This window comes from Myotis nattereri (genome assembly GCF_964212035.1).
Source record: "Myotis nattereri genome assembly, chromosome: 2".
Lineage (NCBI taxonomy): Eukaryota > Metazoa > Chordata > Mammalia > Chiroptera > Vespertilionidae > Myotis > Myotis nattereri.
The window spans coordinates 166416932-166439591 of record NC_138076.1 but is presented as its reverse complement, the minus strand read 5'-3'; the positions used below and the strand labels follow the sequence as shown (position 1 = coordinate 166439591).

Sequence of the window (22660 nt, the reverse complement as noted above, 5' to 3'; positions counted from 1 at the left end):
GCCTCGGAGAGAAACAAAAGGTCAAGGCACCCGCTGGCGGAGCTGCTGGGAGGGTGCGATGTGGAGGCTGCAGGAAGCCCTCTCCAGTAAGAAAACAACTTTAAACAATTGTTTAGTGTCTTAGTCCTCTAGGAGCAATAAGGGGAAAAGGCCGTTTGTCAGCCAGGATTGAAAGTGGTGTTTTTCAAACTGTGAGCGGCAACCCATTCGTGAGTCATGAAATTGATTTAACAGTTGTGACCTGAATAACTTTTTTAGTGAAACAGAATAGAGGAACTTAAAACATCACATTTAGGAAATACCGATTTGTGACATGTTAGTTTTGGTTATATCTTGATCTCCATCTTCCTATCCAGATAATGTTGTGAATTAGGATATTAGATGTATTTCCTCTTGCAGGTCTTGATCAAAAAGGTTTGATAGTCACTGGCCTGGAGTTGGAGGAAGAATTAGTCATGAGAAAATGATGGTGACACATATACCAGGCTGAGAAAACAGCACATATCAGAGCCCAGAGGTGAAGGGGGCGGAAGGAAGACACGCCAAGCCCGAGGCCAGCGCTGCGCTGACCTGGGGGCAGTCGGGAGCTGCGTGAGGCTAGGTGAGCTCCCATCCTCTTTAGCCCTGGGCCCCACCCCCTGGGTAGGAGGAGGCCGCACGAAGCTGTCTTTGTGTCCCCCCAGGAGCCTGGACCTTCACCTGGGCCTCCACGGTCACAACTGCTTGTCCTTGAGCTGGTGTTTAGAGGACGAAGTCAGCCAGTCCCTAGGGGTGGGGGTGGGGGGAGCCTGAATTTCTGGAGCAGACAGACCTGTATTCATAGCTTATATTCATCCTAACCAGCCCTGTGGTCTTGGGAAACCTTTATAACCTCTCTGTGCCTCAGTTTCCTCCTGTGTGAAATGGAGCTAAAACAACGCATCCCCGAAAGTCCTTGTGAGGATTTAGTTTGAGACCCAGATGTCCCCAGGCCTTCAGTCCTCTGGGTTCCTCCTTTGCTTCCACATGGAATAGGGCTGCCAGATTTAGCAAATAAAAATGCAGGGCACCCAGTTCAATTTCAAATAACAAATAAGTTTTCAGTATATGTATGTCCCAAATAGGGCTTGGAATCACTTATGCTAAACATTTTATTATTTATCTGAAATTCCAATTACCTGGGCCCCCTGTATTTTATCTGGCCACCCGGCAAGACATCCAAGGGCTTGTGCTGTGTCCCGGAACTGCGTGGATCCGACACCCCGCAACATTCTCAGGCTTCCTGCGGGGCCCCGGCCTCCCACCCCTCCCCCAGCGGCTGCCTGGGCCTGCTCTCTCCACGACGTCCCACTTCACCCGACTGTGGACGGCCCTGGCCCTTCCCCCTCATTCCCCAGGGGTCCAGCCTCCGGGCTGCGACGGGTGACCCACTTTTTCTGACCTTGTGGGGAGAATGGAAGGCATTTGCAGCTCAGCTCAGAGCAGGAAACACACCTTATACCAGCAGTCAGACGGCCTGGGCCCTGAATTCCGTCACTGTGCTCCCACGTGCGGCATCCTCACCGGCACAGCTCCCCACAGACACCCTCTTTCTGCCCCCACTTTCCAGGGGCTCAGCCCCTCCTTCAATCACCAGCAAACATCACCCAAACCCGTGTGTGTGTGTGAGTGTGTGTGTGTGAGAGAGAGAGAGAGGGAGGGGGAAAGAGAAAGAGTCCTTTAGCATTCTTTCTCACTTCTTTTTTGTAAAATATATTTTTATTGATTTCAGAGAGGAAGGGAGAGGGAGAGAGAGATAGAAACATCAATGATGAGAGAGAATCACCAACCAGCCACCTCCCGCATGCCCCCCACTGGGGATCCAGCCTGCAACCCTGGACATGTCCCCTGACCAGAATCAAACCTGGGACCCCCCGGTCCGCAGGCTGACTCTCTAACCACTGAGCAAAACCAGCTAGGGCTCTTTCTCACTTCTTTTCCATCTTGATTATTTCTGAAGATGGTGATTCACTTTCACAATCGAAAAGTCCTCCTGAAGCCAGACTTCCCGGGTTCTAATTCTGCCTCCCCACTTACAGCTGTGTGGCCTCGGGAACGTTACTGAACCCCTCTGCCTCATTTTCCTCCTTTCCAAGAAATGGGATGCTTAGCTCATAGGACTGCTGCGGAGATGAAGAGAGTTAATACACGCGGAATGCCGAGAGCAGTGCATGCTAACGTAACTGCTGCGTTTCATCCACGCTAAGGTGGACTCTGTTTTTCGTGTTTACGTCTCTTTCATGTTGTCTCAGAGCTGCTGGGAGTGGCTGTCACTACCTGTGCGTTCTTAAACTTGGTCAGGTAGGTTCCCCGCCTCTCCTGCCTACATCCGTTCAACTTAATTGCTATTTAAATGTCTTCAAGGAGGCTACACTGTGGTTTCGCAGTTACACACCGAGTTACTGTGTATACACAAAGACAGGAAGACAGGAGCGCGGAAAGAATGTACTGTTAGTGAAGCAAATAGTTACCACTGAAGAGCAGTTCCATATTTTCCTGCAAAACAACAGCCAAGTGTTTGAAGAAACCTAAGACAGGAACAGCCTCACCAGTAGATGAAGCTGTGGGATGTTTTATTACTGAGAAAAGGGCACCATGACTGCCAGTCGCATGTGAAGCAGGAAAACACATGCGGTAAAGTTTACAGAAGGAGTATCCGAGGCTTGGGAAGGAATTCCGGAAACGGCAGTGGACCATCGCGTGGAAATGGTGCCTGACTGCACTCCTGACGCTCAGAGGACGCTGTGCAGGAAAACACTCGGGGACCCGAGGCCAAGCAGGGCTTAGGGCATGTGGGCTCTGAACGCGAAGAAAATCTAGGACGACAGTTGACCATTGAGTAACACGAGGATTAGGGGTGCCAACCCCCTGTGCAGTCTAAATCCACATATAAGTTTTTGCTCCCCTGAAACTTAGCTACAAATAGCCTACTAATAACATAAAGTCAGTTAACACATATGTGTACGTTATATGTATTATATACTATAGTCTTACAATAAAGCAAATTAGAGAAAAGAGAAAATGTTATTAAGAAAATCATACGGAAGAGAAAATACATTTACAGCATTTTTTTTTTTTAAAATATCCATATGTAAGTGGACCCGTGCAGTTCAAACCCTGTTGTTCAAGGCTCAATTGAATTTCAGCCAATTTCTTTTGCCTATAATTTCCTTTTTTATGCATGCACAAGAGAGATTTTTGACTTAAAAACTGAGGTATCAATAAATAAAAAAGATTTCTTCCAATAAATACACAAAATAAAAATTGGTTTTAAAAAAGCATTTTCAGGCCATGTTCCTTTATTCGCTTCCTAAAACTATTTTTAATTGCTACAAAGTACCATCCTCCCCATTTTTAAGTGCACAGTTCGATGGTATTAAGTACAGCTCCACTGCTGTGCAAGCATTACCACCACCCATCTCCAAAAAAGCATTTTTCTCATTTCGAGTTAGCCGTGCATCATACAACTGATGGCACCATGGATGTCATAAATACACCACATAGCGGTCCCTGGAGACAAAACGTCGCCCTCCCCTTGGGGGTGCCCCGCGGCCTGCCAGGAAGCAGGGCTCTGACCCGTGGCTTGATGGGAACACCCTCTGCCTCCCTGGCTCAAAGGCCCGGGCATGATTGGCACCCTCCCCGCCTCCCAGCCTTGGGCCCAGGCACGGATGAGGCCAAGTCAAAATCGGTCCCTCCCTCTGAAGCTCTTCCTAGAGCATTAGGAATGCCTGAGGTTGGGAAGGGAAGGCTGAGAGCAGAGGACCAGGGTGCCAAGTAAGAGCTGTGCCCTGGAGAAGGAGAGGGGGGCCAGCAGGTCAAGGGAGGGGGGAGCTTTACCTGGAGATATTGGAAACTACTGGGTGCTGGACTCAGAGTGGGCAGGTGGAGGTGGGGAGTATGGAGCTCGCGATCACCCCAGTCCTCAGCCCACCTGGATTCATCTCAGCCTCTCCCAGCAGGAGGCAGGCGTGGAGGGGGGTTATCTTCATTTAGGACACAGTTGAGCATCTACCTGTGTGTCAGGCACCATTCTAGGCACTGGAAATACACCAGAGGACAAGCCCCATGAGAATTCCTGATTTGAGGGGCGGGGGGGGGGGGGGGTCATTTTCTCCTTTCTTCCTTCCCCTCCTCCTCCTCTTCCCCACCTCCTCACTAGCGGGATTCACTAGTCCCTCTATATATTTGGATGGTGCATTCTCAATTGCAAAATATTTCCCATTCATTATCTTGCTCCATCCTCAAAACAACTGTGGGGTGGGCAGCATTGCTCCCATTTTCTGAACAAGGAAACTGCGGCCCAGAGTGTGACTGGCAGCGAGGGGTGTGGCAGAATGCTCTCCGGGCTGGCTCCAGCCCCAGCTCAGCCACGAGCTTGCTGGGCCACCTCCGATGAGCCACTCACCCTCCCTGGACCTCAATGACCCCCTGTGACACAATACAAGGGGCTCTGCTCTACAGTCTCCATCCGCCCAGATTTCCATTCCTGGGACTGGCACTGCATGGGAACCTGCTGGTCAGGAGGTAGAGCAGGGCCTGACCACACTCTGAGCCTGACCCTGCCTTTTCATCCCCAGGAAAGGGAGCAGGGCTGAGGGATTGGGAACAGTGGGGTGTCAGACCCCAGCCCAAATGCCTCCTAGACCAGCCGTGGGCAAACTACGGCCCGCGGGCCAGATCCGGCCCATTTGAAATGAATAAAACTATTGAAAAAAAAGACCGTACCCTTTTATGTAATGATGTTTACTTTGAATTTATATTAGTTCACACAAACACTCCATCCATGCTTTTGTTCCGGCCCTCCGGTCCAGTTTAAGAACCCATTGTGGCCCTCGAGTCAAAAAGTTTGCCCACCCCTGTCCAAACCCTGGGCTGGAGCAACACTGGTGGCAGGAAGTGGCATTGCCCGGTGCTGGGCTGCGTGGGCCCCCAGGCCGGAGAGCCGCCTATCGGGCACTGTGGCCTCCATCAGCCTGCACAGCTCACTGCCTCTCAGAAATGTTCTCCCCAGAGCCCTGTGTGGCTCTGAGCTCCAGGGGGGACCCAGATTCTGTCCCAGCTTCTGGAACCCTAACATGTGAGTTTGGGGAGACTTATTCTCCTCAGAGTACAAATAATACTATCAATAATAGCTGGTATTAATTGATGGCTTACTGTGGGCCAGGCACTGCTTTGAGCACCGTATGTACATTATTTTATTTAATCCAAACCTCAATCCGATAAAGTCATTATTGTCCCTTTTTTACAGAGCTGGATGAGAAGGGGTTCACAAAGAGGGGCGAGGGAGTGCTGGAATGGAAGCCCGCAGCTGCCTGTCAACCCCAGGTTCACTCCATCACCCAGGGCCGGGGTCCCACTGCCACTGGAACCGCCCCCTGCTCTAGGCCGTGGGAGCTGCTATTTGGCTGGGGTTCCAGGGAGGGGGTGACACTTAGTGGCTTATGGGTGACTGGCTGCAAGAAAGCAAGCACAGAAGAGACACAAAACCTCTGTGCCTCGGAAGGTCCGCGTCACAGGTCAACCAGTTGTTTTCCATCCCCTTAAAGAAGAAATGACTGGAGGTCAGACGCAGGAAGAACTCCCCAGTCACTAGAAGGGGTAGCACTGACATCCTCTCCCCTGGTCAGTTGTGGGTGAAGCATTGCCCCTGCCTTGGCCAACAGTTTGAGTCAGAGAGAGGGGTTTTGGCAAATCTGCAGAATCGCCATTCACAGAGCCTACGGGGCCGGGGAGGCCCTGGGGCAACAGCCCCGGGGTTAACCAAGGGGACAAACACGGAAAACCAGGGGACGTCAGCCCTTATCTGGAGCTCATTAATGGGGAACATTAGTCAGCTGTGAAGGCCAAGATGGGGTGATAGGCATGTGGTGGGCAGGGGTGGGGAGTGGGGGCAGGGGGAAGCCATAGGGGTGAAGAAGTATTAATCTAAACTCCACCTCCGCCCCACGTGTCCAAATGCTGGATGGAAGGACCCTGTAAATGCCCATGACCCAGCCTCCCCAGAATCAGAGAGAGAGAGAGAGAGAGAGAGAGAGAGAGAGAGAGAGAGACCCAAGCCTCCTGCCCTGAGACAGCGGGGCCAGCTCTGAAAAGCTCGGCAGCATGTGGGAACTCCGGTCCATAGCCTTCTCCAGGGCCGTGTTTGCAGAGTTCCTGGCCACACTCCTCTTCGTCTTCTTTGGCCTGGGCTCGGCCCTCAACTGGCCGCAGGCCCTGCCCTCTGTGCTGCAGATCGCCATGGCCTTCGGCTTGGCTATCGGCACCCTGGTGCAGGCGCTGGGCCACGTGAGCGGGGCCCACATCAACCCTGCGGTGACGGTGGCCTGCCTGGTGGGCTGCCACGTCTCCTTTCTCCGGGCGGCCTTCTACGTGGCTGCCCAGCTGCTGGGGGCCGTGGCAGGAGCCGCTCTGCTGCACGAGATCACACCAGAAGCCATCCGAGGGGACCTGGCCATCAATGCCGTGAGTAGCCCGAGCTGCACCTCCTCCCCAGGGGCGGATGGGATGGAGGGAACAGGTCTGGGTGAGGGCCTGGGTGCGGAGAGAGACGGAGGCTGCGGGGGTGGGGGCAGAGGTGCTGGAACCAGGAACACAGCTGCCACAGGAGACCCAGGTGGAAGGAGCAACAGGGCCAGAGCTGAAGGCCATAGGATACCCCGGCGCTGCTGGTACCTTCTGCCCTCCCTCGTGGAGGAAGAGCCTGCATTCCAGTGAGGCCTGGGCTAGGACTCTGGAGGACAGGGCTCCAAAGTAGAAGTGCTTTCCGAGCTGGGAGGAACCTCAGAGTGAGTCCCGTGGGTCTTCTGAGGGGAGAAGGGCCCAACTTTCCTTCAGCATGCACTGGCCTCAGGCGAGGGGCTCCTCACAGCCTCGCACTGACGCCTCGCAGCAGCGCTGCAAAGCAGGGATGGGTACCTCCTTCCTTGAGAATATGGCAACTGAGGCCCAGAGAGGGCCGGTGCCACAGCCAGGCTTCAGACCAGGCTGCAAAGCTCACGGTCTTCCGGCCCGAGCCATCACCTAAGTCTTGTTTTGCAAACAAGGAAACTGAGGCTCAGAGAAGGGAAGTACAAGCCAAAAGTTTTACAGTGTGTCAATCCCAGAGAACGTGCCAGAACCCAGGGGAAGCAAAGGGGCACTGTCTCTCCGGACCCTGGAGCCCGTGCGCTAACTGCTGACTTCCTGAATGGTGGCTAGCCGGGCACCTGGATGCGCTGGGAGCTGAGGGTGATGCCGCAGCCCCCTCCATGCCCCCACCCGCTCCTCTCGTGGGTCTGGGCAAGGCCTGGGCATCTGAGGGCGTGAGTGGGAGGAATGGTCCGTGCCCCTCATCAGAACCCTGACTCCCCCCAACCCAGACCCCAGCCCAAGCCCAGGCAGCAAGTGCCTCTTTGGGGCCTCAGTTTCCTGCATTTTGGGGCCTGATCTGTCCCTGGGCCACTAGGTTAGAGCTCTGGTGTCTCTGAAGAGTGCTGCACAGTCCCTGTGGCCACCTCCTTCTTGGCATGAGTGGCCCTTTCTCACACGAGGGGCATAGGTGACCCAATTGGGGAGCTTCTCTCTTCTTACTTCTTCCGAATGGACAATGCGATGGGGCTGGGGGCTCAGGGCTGAGAAAAGGCTAGGATGGCCTTGGCAGGGGACAGACTGAGGAATGTGACCATTTCCATTGAGGACAAAATTGGTTTAGTTGGCAGCGAGGAGAGGTTCACTTAGACAGAAAGAGCAACTTCCTGAGAACAGGGCCAAGAAAGTCTCAGGATGTGATTGAGGAATCTCCTCTAATAGCAGGACGACGGGGCTGCTAAGGGGGCAGGGAGACTCTCAGTCTTGCTCCTCCATCATGTCAGTGTTGACCGGAGCCCTCAGAATGGAAGGGTCTGGGAGGTTTCCCCCAAGGTTATTACTACCTTGGGGAACTGAGGAGAACCCCGCCTGGCTGGAGGGACGCAGCAGTGGGGCTGACTTACCCTGAGGCTAGAGGGAGCCAGAAGACTTCAAAGTTGTCCCAGGTGTCTTCTGAGGTCCCTAGAAAGGCTAGCCTGGCCACCAGGGAGTTACCATTGATGTGTACCTGCTCTGTGCCAGGCCAGATATCATCTCATTCTTGGTATAATGTTGTAAGGTGAAATCTGTGACGCTCTACCATGAGTGGTAAATTGAGGCTCAGCATTCAACTGATTCCAATCACAGAACCAGTAAGTGTCAGTATCTGGAAATGGACCCAGAGCCATCTGAGACGTCCACACCGTCTCCCTTCAAGCAGCCATTTACCAGCAGGAATGGGGCTGGGGCTCTGCCACTGTCGATTCCAGTCCTCACACAGTCCTCCTGAATTTTATTATCCCCATTTTACAGAAGGACAAACTGAGGCTGAAGTAAATAGGGGCCCATGGTAAGTCAGAGGCCTCCAAAGTGTCTGCCTTTAAAGTGCTTTTCACTGTCTCCCATTACAGGCTTTGACATTGGGTCACAGGGGATTGAGAATAGGCCCTAGAAGACCCAACAGTGACAGCCCAATGGCTAGGATCCAGGGGTCGGGTTTCAAGGGCTGAAGAAGGGGCATGGGAGGTGAGAGCTGTCACAGCTCTACCTGGTTCAGTGCCCAGCCCCAAAGGGCAGGGTGTAGGGCACAGAATGACAAAACCCAGAGAGAAATCCAGTTCTGGGTGTGGTCCAATTATGAAATTACCTCTTTGCTTGGCCTCAAGTTCCCTCATTGCCCAAGGCAGGGTCTGCTGGGGTCACGGGCATCCCACATGGGCATGGAGGCATCACAATGTAGGGCTCCAGCACCCTCACCTCAGCTCCCATGGTATGTGCAGGGAGCAAATCCACAGGGCAAAACTGAGGCCGGGAGTGCGGTGGGAAACAGGCAAAGTCAAAGGGAACAGGCAAGGGTTAGAGGAAAGGGTCATATGCTAGACTTGTGGGGGGTATGGGGCACACTAGGACCATCCCCAGACCCGAGTCCCTGTCCCCGGGAGCCCTTTGACCATAGGCCTCTGGTTACATCAGTATCTTATGGCCTAGGGAGAGAGGAAGGCCTTCCTGTTACCTGGCCTAAACTTCCTGCTGTATTCAAAACCTTTTATCTTCTTGCTCTTCAAGAAACAGAAATTTTAGCTCAACCAATATGGCTCAGTGGTTGAGCATCGATCTATAAACCAGGTGGTCATGGTTCAATTCCCGGTCATGGCACATGCCCGGGTTGTGGGCTCGGTCCCAGGTGAGAGGCATGCTGGAGGCAGCCAATCAATGATTCTCTCTCATCATTGATGTTTCTATCTCGCTCTCCCTCTCCCTCTCTCTCTTAAATCAATAAAAACATTTTTAAAAGAAAAGAAAGAAAGGAAACAGAAATTCTGGATTCCCCATCCTTTTCCGCTCACATTGTAGGCACACAATCCCAGCCCCCGAATCTAATGGGCTGTGGAGCATTTTTCCTACCTCTGACTGGGGAACCACGGCCGTCTTTGAGTCCACCCCTCTGCCTTTGGGCCACGGGCCCAGGAGGAAGCCATCAGTCGTTTGGACTAAAGTGGCTGGTGAGCCCAGGTGTTCTGGCTCCCAGCCAGCCCAGAGGCCGCTCTGGAGTCTTGGCAGGACGATGGAGCCAGTGCGGGAGCATGCTCACTGTTCCCCCACTCTGTCCTCAGCTCAGCAACAACACAACAGGCGGCCAGGCGGTCACGGTGGAGCTCTTCCTGACCCTGCAGCTGGTGCTCTGCATCTTCGCCTCTACGGATGAGCGTCGCGGAGACAACCTGGGCACCCCTGCCCTGTCCATCGGCTTCTCCGTGGCCCTGGGCCACCTCCTTGGGGTAGGTCATGGCCTCAGCCTCACACAGACTCTCCCCCAAAGAAACAAACACACCCAGAGACCACGCTAGAGACAGATACACCGAATCCCCCCCAAAATGGCAGACAAAGACCCCAGAGGGACAGACACAGACTCTCGGGAAGGACAGACACACCCCAGAGGGTCTGACTGCCAGATACCTAAGGCCAGATATCACTCCAGCCGCAAAGGAATAGAGCCCAGGAAACAGAACATGAACTTCATTGCCCGCGGGGTGGACTCCCCTCAGGTTGAGCTCAAGGTCTGGAGAGGGGCACAGGGCGCCCTGCCCAGTCCTCCCCGTTTCTCTCCCTCCCCTGCCTCCCACTGCAGATCCACTACACCGGCTGCTCCATGAATCCTGCCCGCTCCCTGGCTCCCGCTGTTGTCACCGGCAAATTTGACGACCACTGGGTAAGGGCAGAACCCTCCCGGCCCTCCCTCCCCTCCCCCAGAAACCCATCTCAGCCCGGCGGGGAGCAGGCGGGAGAGGGGGACCCCACACCTTCCCCCTGGTCCCTGGGTCCACCCTGCAGGGCTGACCATCGCGCTCGGGCCTCACTGCCTTTGCGAGGATTAAGTGAGGCCACTGGTGCAGACAGGCCCCTCGGTGCCCCAGGGCTTGATGAACGGTCATAGTTACGCTGACACACATTCCTGTTGGGCGCTTGTGAGTGCTTAGTGCGCGCCAGGCCTTGGCTAAGTGCTGTGCAAACATTAGCTCCTTTAGTTTTCTCAGCAACCCTGCTTGGTGTTACCGTGAAAGGAAAGTGAGGCGCGGAGAGGGTGACTGCGGCGCCCAAGTCACCCGGGGAATCCGCACCCGGACCCCAACTCACAGGTCGCCCCCAGCAGCCCCCTGGTCGTTTCCAATCACAGGACACGCACTTTATACCCGCGTGCGGCCCGGTCCGCGCCCGCGGCGAGAGGAGCAGGGCCCCGCGCCCCGCGCCCAGCGCCCTCCGCTCCCGCCCGCAGGTCTTCTGGATCGGACCCCTGGTCGGCGCCATCCTGGGCTCCCTCCTCTACAACTACGTCCTGTTCCCGTCCTCCAAGAGCCTGTCGGAGCGCCTGGCCGTGCTGAAGGGGCTGGAGCCCGACACCGACTGGGAGGAGCGCGAGGTGCGGCGGCGGCAGTCGGTGGAGCTGCACTCGCCGCAGAGCCTCCCGCGCGGCAGCAAGGCCTAGGCGCCCCGCCCGCCGCCCGCCGCCCGGCCCCGGCCCCGGCCCCGGCCCCGGCCTGCCCACCCGCCCGCCCCGGGTCCAACGTTGGCCCCTGGGGCAGAGTAGCTGCCTCCAGGGCCTGCACGACTCCCAGGGGTGCAGGGGGGCGGTGAGCCTGGCCGACCCCGTCTGGAGGCTGCAGGCTGGAGAGCAGTGGACTCTCTCTGGCCCCTTGCAGGGAGCTGGGGACGAGCTGGGAAAGGAGGGCGGGCGAGCGGGCAGAGGAAGATTCTGTCTCCAGTAGTGGGTGGGGTTGGGGGGGGGGGTGTGCAGGCCCCATCTTGGGGGGTCTGGGAATGGGGTTTGCTAGTGTGCAAGTGTGTTCATCCCCGAATGCCTCCCTGTCCCCAAGTGTAGGGTTGTGCATGCTCTGAGTGTGAGCAAGCGTGCGGCGGGGGTGCCCGTGTGCACTGGCTGTGTGTGCGGCCTCTCTCACTTTCCCTTGGCCCCTTCCTCCCTTCCTGCAGTAACTCCACTTCCCCTGCCCGGGGCCAGGGACCCTCCCCAGGCGCTCTAAGAGTGTGCTTCCTGGAGAAGGGAAGGGTCTGGAGGCCACTGTGAGAGGCCAGGACCTGAATTCCCTACCTGCCCCTCCTGGAAACTTTCCCTGAGCTCAACGCTGGGCCTAAGACTTGTCAGGACCCATTGCTAGAGGCGGAGAGGTATCGACCAGAGAATGGCTCCCCCAGAAGTGACCCCTGGAAAAAAGGAAAACTGGGTGGCCAAGGACCCCCTTCTGCCCTGAGGGAGGATCTTTCCAAGGGAGGAAGCAGGTGTGTGTGTGTGTGTGTGTGCATGCACCAACATGTATGCATGTGCCCCCACCTCCAGGGGGCTCTAGACCTAGAGATTAGCCTCCCACTGTGACAGAGAAAACAAACGTTCTTTGTGGGCCCCTGGCTTTTGTCTTGGGAGAGGGAGAAATTTGCAACTAGACACTTCTTGAAAGGAGACACTCCATTTCGCAAGTGAGCCCTCTCACCCAGCACACCCTGCGGCTGGCTGAGCAAGGAAGGCACTTAGGCATGAAACCACAGGCACCAGGCAACACCCCTCCACCACCCATCCCACCATAGGCCCCCTCCCCAAGCAGCAGCTCTTCCTCTCTCCGTCCCTCCTCCTCATCCCCAGTGCTCCCTCCCTCCAGCCCCACCACAGGACAGGCATTGTGGGGAGAGGAGGGAAGGGAAATGATTGTCCAGGCAGAGGCAGGTTTGTGTCTAGAGCCCGGGCTGCTAAACTTCCAGGACTGTGCATTGGCTCTCAAAGGAGATGAACTGGGATTAAGTGAGATGCTGCATGTAAAGATGCTGTGTGAACTGTGATTCCTCATACTATTATCACTCATTATTGAAATCATTTCACCATTTCTGCTTCCTGGGGCTAGAATGAAGAAGGGGCCTGACCCCCCTCCTCTTTTTACCTCTTTTAGTTGGTAGTCAGAGCAGAGGAGAGCCCCGAGAACCCCAAGGTGCAGGCAGAAGGAGATAGGCTTGGGTCTGGCCCCTTCCTGGTCCGGCCTCTGAAACTCTCCTGACCTGAGTGCATGCTGGTTGCTGTCTCCTTTCTTTCTTCCCACCACCCAGACCATCCATTCTCTCCTTCCTCTCCAACCTGCTGCATAGCTACCGTAAGAATCACACCTTGAGCCCCTTCTGCGTGCTCTCTGATGCCTTCATGCTTTCGAGGCGTTTATATGTATCTGGACCACACTGCGCCAAGCACCCACTGCGCGCCAGTCTCCAGCCCCTTCCTGCCCTCCCCTCCCTTCAGAGGTGGACTGAGTTCCAGGAACATTTCTGTAACTGTGCCCGCCTCTGTATCTGTCTTCTTTGTCTTCCTTGACCAAAGCTCCCTTTGGGGTCAGAAAAAGGCTGCCCTGGGTCATTGGAGATGATTCTCCCACACCCCCGGGGACCAGCCACTTGACCTCATTACAGGGGGACGAGTCGAGTCAGAGACCACAGTGACCTCCAAGGCAGTACGCCGGGTAGCTGACTGTCCTCTGAAAGTTCAAAGACAGCAGGGCACGGAGCGGTGGGCCAAGCCTGGCTGTGCCTCAGGCACTTCATCCCCACCCCCCCTCACCTCAACCTGTCCCTTTAGAAGTTACCAAGAATTTCTCTCGATATCTGTTTCACTTCCTGGGTTTCATCTCCCTCAGAACTAAATGTGAGATCCCCACCACATCTAGCCCTGATTGCCCGGATTGGGGTTCCTGAGGTCAGAGTTCAAAGCAGAATTCAAAGTGATGGGGGTGGAGGGGAACTGACACCTGTTGGGCATCTCTTGTGTCCCAGGCTCTGTGCCGGGTGCTTGACATGCATTATCTCACTTAATCCTCCTAAAACTGCAGGCAGGTTAGGGAAGGACAGTGGCCCCCAACCACGCGGCGTTTTATTTCCAAAGCACTCCCTTATCCCAACCCTGCGAGACAGGCAGGGCAAACGCTGTCATGCGCCGTAATATGACATTTAGGTCAACAACTCATCACATATGCGACGGTGGTCTCATAAGATTATAGTGGAGCTGAAAATTCCTATCATCTAGTGACAGTCATAGCCATCGAAGCGTTGTAACATCATAGCACAACAATCACATGTTTGTGACAATGCTGGTGTAAACTAACCTACTGCGCCGTCAGCAGCATAAATGTACAGCACACACAGTTACTGGGTTTATACCATCCAGGTCTGTGTACGTTCACTCTGTATGTGCACACATGACAAAATTGCCTAACGATGCATTTCTCAGACTGTATCCCCCTCGTAAAGGGGCCCATCCCTGTACTGTTCTTCCTCTTTTATGAACTGAAGCTAAGAAACAGGTCTAAAGTCGTGGAGACAAGACTTGAACTGAGGCTTTTATTCAAAACAAACCCCATGATCTTTCCAGTCAGAAGTCAGAGGAGACCAGGTCCGGTCTGAGGCAAGTCCTAGGCCGCTCTTGGAAGCCCCTGGCAGACACCAAAGCTCAGCCCAACCCACTGACTTGTGGTGGACACAGGGCCGTGGGGAGGGCTCTGGCAGGGCAGGAATAAAACGACGAAGAACACGGGATGGTTTCTGCCCTTGAAGATCACTCGGCGTGGAGGAGGGTGGAAGTCAGTCACATCTCAGACCAGACAGAGGCGGGCAGCATAGAGGCGGGTGGCTAGGTCCCCAGGCTGGGGACAGAGAAGGCTCTGAGCTGAGCGGAGGAGGTAGCTGACCACTGGGTCCCAGCAGCATCCATTCCCATAGCCCCACTTTGTGCCAGATAAACACCTGCAAGTGTTGCTTTGATGTTTTGTACCTTTAAGCTGTATATATGCAATGCCTCCCAGCTAGACTGTACGCCCTACAGGGGCAGGGCTCCTTCCAGTGCTCAGATGGCATTCTCCTGTCTATCTTCATCCATCCGTGTTGTCTGGCACAGTGCCCTGCATATTATAAGCTCAATAAATGCTCATTTGCAAATAAGTGCCCTTTCTTCCACAACTTAGAAATGGTCAGTACAGTCCAAAGCGCCAGCAGGCAGACTGGGGTCTCTGGCATGTCCTGGGCTCCCCAGAGCTGCTATTAGGAATGGTGCAGCAAGGATTTCAATGCTCAACTAATTGGTGGCAACCTGGCCAGATGAGCATCAAGGCTCTGTGACACAGGTGGTACCATGGAGAGGGCACCAAGACATGAGTAGGTTCTTTCCTAACGTGTGAAGGGTGGGAGGACCTGACTTTATGGCCTGCAGAAAGAGTAAAGAGCAGCCCCTTTTGGTCCCCTCGTTCTGGCTGTAGCACTGTGTTGGAAAATCAGGGCAGGAACCTCCAGGGTCTGGGACAAACCTAATGCTCCACGTGTTCAAAACTGACCACCTGCTCCTCTCCAAACCTGCGCTTCCCATGCCCGGATGTATAAACCAGGAGGTCACGGTTTGATTCCCAGTCAGGGCACATGCCCGGGTTGCAGGCTGTCTGGCACAGTGCCCTGCATATCGTAAGCTCAATAAATGTCTTTGGATCCCCAGTGTGGGGTGTGCAGGAGGCAGCTGATCAATGATTCTCTTTCATCATTGATGTTTCTATCTCTCTCTCCCTCTCCCTTCCTCTCTGAAATCAATTTTAAAAACGTTTTTAAAAAAACACCTGCTCTTCCCTCAGTCTTTTCATCTCAACAGATAACAACTCCATTTTTCCAGCTGCTCAGGCCAAAAAGCTCATTATCCTTGACTCCTTGCTCTCACATGCCCCGTGAGCTCCATCAGAGACTCCTGTCAGTTCTACCTTCACAGGGGATCCAAAATCCAGTCATCCTCACCTCAGGTCCAGGCCACCATCATCTCTCCCTGGGCAGGTCCCTATCAGTCCCCCTGCTTCCCCATTCCTACCCCTCCAGTCTCTTCTCAGCACCACAACAGAGGGGTCGTGTTGCAAACTTTGTCAGACCACATCGGTCCTTGACTCATTGACTTCCTTAATCTCTCAAGTGAAGCCAGCAGTCCTTTGGGGGGTGCACAGGTCTACCCACCTCCACCACCTCTGTCCTCACCTCCTTAAGCTTCCCCTTGCTCCCTCTGCTCCAGCAACACTGGCAGCTCCCTCTGCCGGGAATGCTCTTCCCTCAGACATATGCATGGTTCTCTCCCTCTCCTCTTTCAAGTCTTTGTTCAGCTGTCACATTCTCCGTAAGACCCATACTGACACCCCTTTACAATTTCAAAGGAACTCCACTCCCACCGCAGCACATACCCTATTTTTCCATTGTACTTAACAGATGCTATTGTATTTTATAATCTGCCTATGTCCATTATTTGTCCTCTGTCTCTTTTCACTAGAATACTAGCTCCAAGAGGCAGAGACGTTGTCTGCTAGCTCATGGCTATATCCCCAGTGTCTAGAACAGTGCCTGGTACACAATAAATGCTCAATAACTCTTTGTGGAGTGAATGAATGACTATTTCCCAACACTGGGGATATGTGTAGCACCAGGGGCATCACCTCCTGTCGATTACCCTATCATGTCTACCCCCAGCCCTCCAGAGAGCACAGCGGTCCCCATGTGAAGAAAGGAGAGAAGGCGCCCTCCCTGAGATCCTCTAACTCTCCCTGCCACGGATGGGGAGACCCATCTCCCAGCCCACAAAGGCCCCAGGGAGGCACTCCTCTGGGGCTGGCAGGGCAGGGCCCAAGTGCTCAGAGGAAAGACAAGTCCGGGACACAGGCGCTCCTATAGTTCTTTGTGACCACCTGGGGACCGAGTGACGCTGATAGGGAGTTGGGAGACAGGGAAGGATTTCAAGCACAGGCCTAGGAAACATAACCAGCTGCGCCGTCGGAGCAATCTTAACAGCCAGGTCTCCTTCTTCAGCCCCACCAGGCCCGTTCCTGGTGACACTGTGGGTCCCCTCTCCGGTCACGGTGTGACTCTGGACCTCTGAGCCTGGGTTTCCTCACACGGAGCTCAGAACCGGAGCTCAGAACCGAATCACACCGTGGAGGCCAGAGACCTTGGTTACATGGAAAGGACTGGGCCAAATCCTCAAGCAGTAGCTGCCCCTGGTGGCCAGTCTCCGGGGAGCACTGCTGAGTCCTTTCCACTCCAAGACACCTGTGGGCTCATGCAGACAGTGCCCAGGGAGAGAGGATAAGAAAGAAGGTGGAAGGTGCAGACTGGAGGCAAGTTCAACAGCCCTCAAAGCCTGTGGGGTTATCAGGGTCCTTGTTCCAGTCTGGGCGGGGACCACAACAAGCCCTGAGCCCCAAATCCTACCCACAGCTGCCATGCTCTGCCAGGAGCAGGGCCCCAGGACCCAAGGCAGAAAGGACAGACAGCCCTCCGGCCTTAAGAGGAGAGATGTGGGGGAGGAGCTGCTCCAACAGGAAGCACTGAACGCAGGAGGAACAATAGCAGGGTTTCTTCGGTCCCTGTTTTCTTTGGCCTCTTAGCTGCCACGGAGCCCAGAGCCCGGACCTCTAGGCCCTTGGCTTTCCGCCCGGCCCCTCCCCGTAGCCCCTGCCTGACAGACTGACAGAGGAGCACCTGTTCTTTCCCTCTGCTGCGCCCGCCACCTTAGCGCCACACAGAGCCTTCAGGGGGCTTTTAAAATTATAGTTGCAACGTGAGGAAACTTGACTTAGCCTCACTCTGCGCCAGGCTCGGTGCTAACTGCTTCCCAGGGACACACAGGGGTGGGGGCTTGGAGGAGGGAGGTCTTCAGTGCAGCCCCTCTCCTGGGATCCTGAGAGTCATTCCCTGCCCCTCCTCCAAGCCCTGAGGGCGCTCCAGCCTCATTCCCCACATGCCTAACCCGGAGATAGGCAAAGGGAGAGGTGGGAGGAATGGTGGGTCGCAGCTAGGAGCTCAGAGAGAAGGTGCAAAGACAGGAGGGAACTGGAAGAAAGGGCCACCCAGCCCAGGGGTGGGAGGACCTGACTGTGAGGGCATTGAACAAGACCACGTGTAAGAGAGACAAACATAGAAATGAGGTAGAGGCAGACAGAAACCAAGAAAGTCACGGAAATTAAGAGGCAGAAGAAAGGTGAACAAGAGTCTAAGGCTAAGACTGTAAAAGGAATCGGGGGAGCAGAAATGGAAAGGAGGAGAGGGAGAGAGAGAGGGAGAGAGACTAGAGAGAAATACAGAAAGTCTGAAAAGGAGAGATGGACGGGGTTTGGAGAAACAGACTGAAGGGGAAGCCGGGGAGAGGCAGGGAGTGAGTGTGTGAAGGACAAGGAGACCAAACAGACAGCGAGGGGGGGAGGGGGGAGGGGGGAGGTCAGAAGGTGGAGGAGAAGGAAAAGCTGGGATCTAGAGTGGGGGCTTCTGACAGGAAGGCGGGAGAGGCCAAGACCGGGCTGGGAGGTCAGCGGTGCCCTGCACCCCACACCACACCCCACTCCAGCACCCCAAGTCCCACTGAAATCCTAACGACCAATCCCCTCCCGTCCCCTGTACAAAGTGACCCCCCAAGAAGGCCCCGCTGGAGGGGCTGGGACGGTTGCGGAGCAGAGGGCACCCCCCGGGCCCCACCGGCTCCTTCCAGGGCTGCCCTGTGGCTGCTGGGGTCCAGGAAGGCCGGGCGTGGGGAAGACTGGCACGGTGCCCGCTCTTCCCCAAACGCCCCCGCTCCAAGCCCGGAGGCCCGCCCGGCCCAGGCCAGGGAGAGGCCCACGACGGCCGGCCGGACGGCCCTGCACGGCCCAACCCGCCGGCCGCCCCCGCCACGGGCGGCAGGGAGCGGAGTGGCGCTGTCCTCAGGGAATCGCATCACTCCAACCCCGCGGGGGCGAGGCCGGGCGAGGATGCCCGGGTCGCAGGAGGCAAAGGAGGAGCTGGACCCAGGGCCCGCGGAGGAGAAGCGGGAAGCCCGCGGCGGGGGGACAGCCCGGCGGAGGCCGCCGGCCGGAGGTCGGTAGGACGGGAGAGCCGAGCACAGTGTCCGCGGGGCCCGGGCCAGACGGCGCGGAGCTGAGCGCGGGAGCCGCCGGAGCGCGCCATGCGCGGGCCTCCCGCCGCGGGGCCGGTCTGCGCCGCCGCCCGGGTCACCTGGCCCCGACAGGTCGCCCGCTGCCCCGGCGGGAGAGCTCGCGGGGCCCGGGACGGCGGCGAGCCCGGGGCGGCCGCCAAGGTCCCTCCCTGCGAGCGCTGCTGGCCGCGGAGCGCGGGAGCCGCCCCCTGCCCCCCCGCGCGCGCCCCGGCCGGGGGCGCCCGCCCTCTATATAGCGCACCCCCGCGGCGCCCGCGCCAGGCCGCCAGCCGCGCACACGGCCCGGGAGAGCGCGCCGCGCCCGGGAGCCAGACCCTCGCCCCCCGCGCCGCCGCCGCCCCGACGGCCGCCCCCCGCCGCCGCCCGGCGCCCACGGCCACCATGAAGAAGGAGGTGTGCTCCGTGGCCTTCGTCAAGGCTGTGTTCGCCGAGTTCCTGGCCACCCTCATCTTCGTCTTCTTCGGCCTCGGCTCGGCCCTTCAGTGGCCGTCGGCGCTGCCCTCCATCCTCCAGATCTCGCTGGCCTTCGGCCTGGCCATCGGCACCCTGGCCCAGGCCCTGGGGCCCGTGAGCGGCGGCCACATCAACCCTGCCATCACGCTGGCCCTCCTCGTGGGCAACCAGATCTCCCTGCTGCGGGCTGTCTTCTACGTGGTGGCCCAGCTGGTGGGCGCCATCGCGGGGGCGGGCATCCTCTATGGGCTGGCACCACTCAACGCGCGGGGCAGTCTGGCCATCAATGCGGTGAGTGCCCGGGTCCGGGGTGGAGCGGGGCCGGCCTAGGCCCCGGACTCCAGCTCCAGAATGGATGCCGGGCCGTGTGGGCTAGAGCACACCCGGGCCAGCAAGAGGAATACCCAGGCTGGGGTGTGCCTGCGCAGCCTTCCCGGTTTTCACCTTCCTCCTCTGCCGGCCCCTCTTGCTGCCCCTTGCTGGCCTCTCTCCTGGTGCCTACTGCCCCTCCTTTCTTGTCGGAAACTCCTGCTTTTCTCCTGCCTCCCCCTGAGCTCTGCCCTCCTCCTGCGCCCTCCAGCTCCTGTCGGTTCCTCGGTGGAGTGGTTTCAAGGAACCATCAGGGAGAGGGGTTGCAATCTTGGCTTCTGCTGACCCTGGCCGCTCGGGGTCCCGTTTTTCTCAGCCATTGCAGGGGACGGCGGTCGCCTACCACAGCAGGTGTCAAGGGACCCCGTTTAGAGACCATGCATGTGAACCCCTAATTCTGCTCTAATGTGAGGGTCTCTGTTGCATATGGGTTCCTGTGCCTGGCCCCCGGCTGCCTCCCCCTCCCCAAAGGCCCAGATTTAGCCCCCATGTCCCATGCAAACTGGGTTCATTAGTCAAACACAGAGGAGGATTTTCTCGGCCATTGTCAAGCCGTGAGTCAGCCGCACTGGAGGGACGGGTTTGAGGTTGGCCCTGGCAGTGGCTCAGGCACGGGGCGGGAGGTGGGCTGGGGGTGCAGTAGACAAACTGGGCAGCTGCCCACAGGAGGGAGGGTAAATGCCAGCTTGTGGGGGTTGGAGACTGGGCAGAACCGTTGACAGGGCTGTGTCAGTAGAAGCTCCCCTCATGCCACCCTTCGGCCATAGGCCTGCGCCCCAGGCTTTGTGCGTGCTGGGAAGTATGTAGTCTCGCTGGCAGATGGCCTCCCTGACTTGACATGCACTGGGCTGTAGGTGTCCTTGGAGGCCCTACACCCACTTCCCCAAGCCCCTGGCCATAGAGCCAGAAGGCGATCCTAACCCACTCTCCCCTTGCAGCTCAATAGCAACACGACGCCCGGCCAGGCCATGGTGGTGGAGCTGATTCTGACCTTCCAGCTGGCGCTCTGCGTCTTCTCCTCTACCGACTCCCGCCGCACCAGCCCTGTGGGCTCCCCAGCCCTGTCCATTGGCCTGTCCGTCACCCTGGGCCACCTTGTGGGGGTGAGCAGAGCTGCCATGTGCATGGGGTTGTGGGGAGCCCCTCAGGGCAAATAATGGGGCCCTAGAGCAGTACCTCTCTGGACCAGTGAGCCCTGCAGTTGGGCCCGGGGTGGGGCTGCTGTACCCTGTCCCAGACTGGAGCCCCCCAAACCTTCTCTGACCTGAGGGGAGATGGGAATAAGTGGGAGTTGAAGTGGGGGCAGGAAACCAAGCCCAAGCTCAGGACAGAGGAGAGGAGTGTGCACAGGGACCTGTGAGGGAGAGGTCACCAGCCTAGGAACTGGAGATCTTGAGTTGGAGATCTGGCCGAGCCCCTGGACTGCTGGGTGACCCTGGGAGAGTTGGGGCTCTGTGGGAGCAGACATGCACTTTGTCCTTCTCACCACCTCCCTCTCTGTGTCCAGATCTATTTCACCGGCTGCTCCATGAACCCAGCCCGCTCTTTCGGCCCCGCAGTGGTCATGAATTGGTTCAGCTCTGCACACTGGGTGAGTCTGGGCGTCCCTTGATCCCTGGCAGTGAGGGCTGGGACACCAGCTGTGGCTTCTGGCCTTGCTGGGTGCTGTGGGCCCGGAGCTTGGGGGTGGGCCTGGGGAGCAGTGGCTGGAGAGAGGAGGGGACACCGTAGGGAATAGGATGCAGCCAGATCACCCGCAGGGGTAGATTTATATGGACAAGGAGACCCTTGTTGGGGGTGAGGGGTTGGGGGGACTATGTGTGTCTGTTCCTCTAGGTAAGTGAGGGGATCCCCTCCTCCAGGTTGATCTCTGAGGATTTTGTCTGTGTCTCTGGGAGTCTGTGTGTCTGTCTTCCCTGATGTTTTACTTACCTGTCCCTGTTGAGGGGTTGGGACAGTCTTCCTTCCCGTGGGTCTGTCTCTAGACAATCTGAAACCTCCTCTGAGAGCTCATGGTCTCCCTCCGGAGTCTGTCCCTGTCCCCATGCGGGAGGGAGAGGAGTTCTGTCCGTCTTTCTGAGGATCGATATGTCTGTTCCCTCTGAAGGCTCATCTGTCTCTTTAGAGACAGGAGTCCTGGCCTTCTGGGGATCTGGTCTGCCTCCTTTGAGGATGTGGGTATCTGTGATCCCATCTCCCTGAGACGGGAGAAAGTCTTTCTTTCTGGGGGTCTGGGAGTCCATATGTCTGTCTCTTCTGAGGGTCCATGAGTCTGTCCTCTGGAGGCGGGGAGTGGGGGTCTCTGAGGCCTGGGGCTCAGCCCGCTGATGCCGTCTTGTCTCCCTCAGGTATTCTGGGTGGGGCCCATCGTGGGGGCTGCCCTGGCCGCCATCCTCTACTTCTACCTGCTCTTCCCCAACTCCCTGAGCCTGAGTGAGCGTGTGGCCGTCGTCAAGGGCACGTATGAGCCTGAGGAGGACTGGGAAGAGCAGCGGGAGGAGCGGAAGAAGACCATGGAGCTGACCGCCCACTGACCAGCGTCAGACAGGCGCTAGCCTCTCACCCCTGAATTGCAGGGGAAACCCTCCCCCCCCAAAAAAAAAACCCCATGACAGCAAAGCTTCCTTCCCCCACAGCGGGTCCTCTGGGCTAGGGAGGAGGGACTCGCTCCCCAGGCTGCAGTTAGAAATGGGAGCAGGAACCTATGATGGGACTCCTGGGGTGGGGCCCCGGGACTGCGGTCCGATGGGGTGAGGGTCTCTCTGAGACGGGGCAGGCTGCTGCCATGAGGTCAGACCTCAGAGATTGTGAACACAGCACTGAGCTCACAGGCCGCCCCAGGGGCAGGGCAGTAAGGAGTGGCCTGCGTTCTCCCTCCCCACCCTCCGGGCCCCTCCTCAGGAGCCAGAGGGTCCCAGCCCCGAGGATGGCAGAGGCTGACCCTCCCCAGAGCTCCTTCGGAGGGCGAGAGACTGGCTCACTAAATGCTGCCTTATTTATTTCTGCTTCTAGGTGCATGGGCTAGGGCTGCTGGGGTGTGGAGTGGGGGCTCCCCAATAAACCGCTGATGCCCATGTTCTGCCTCGTCTCTCCCCAAAAGCCTCTCCTTGGGACCCTGGCTCATCACTGCTCCTCTTCACCATCCCACACCTCCCCATGGGCTCCACAGGCCTCTGTGGAAAGAGAGCGAAGCTGAGGGGGGGCCTAGAGTCAGAGATGGGGGTGGGGAGAGCAAGAGAGGGGGACGAGAGAGGGAGAGAGACCAAATATAGAAAGCGAGCTAGAGGT

General features: G+C 57.1%; 2 protein-coding genes across 2 annotated transcripts; both read left to right on the top strand.

Moving 5' to 3' along the window:
* Positions 1–6123: 6123 nt before the first annotated feature.
* Positions 6124–11050, top strand: AQP2 (aquaporin 2; the record flags this gene model as incomplete). Its single annotated transcript, XM_081084565.1, has 4 exons — positions 6124–6483; positions 9681–9845; positions 10196–10276; positions 10841–11050. The coding sequence occupies 4 exons, from the start codon at positions 6124–6126 to the stop codon at positions 11048–11050; spliced, it is 816 nt and encodes a 271-aa protein (XP_080940691.1).
* Positions 11051–18815: 7765 nt separating this feature from the next.
* AQP5 (aquaporin 5) lies at positions 18816–22452 on the top strand. The gene is made up of 4 exons (XM_081084289.1): positions 18816–19294; positions 20311–20475; positions 20880–20963; positions 21721–22452. Exons 1-4 carry the CDS (start codon positions 18932–18934, stop codon positions 21904–21906), a joined length of 798 nt encoding a protein of 265 aa, XP_080940415.1. The 5' UTR covers positions 18816–18931; the 3' UTR covers positions 21907–22452.
* The last annotated feature ends 208 nt before the right edge of the window (positions 22453–22660 follow it).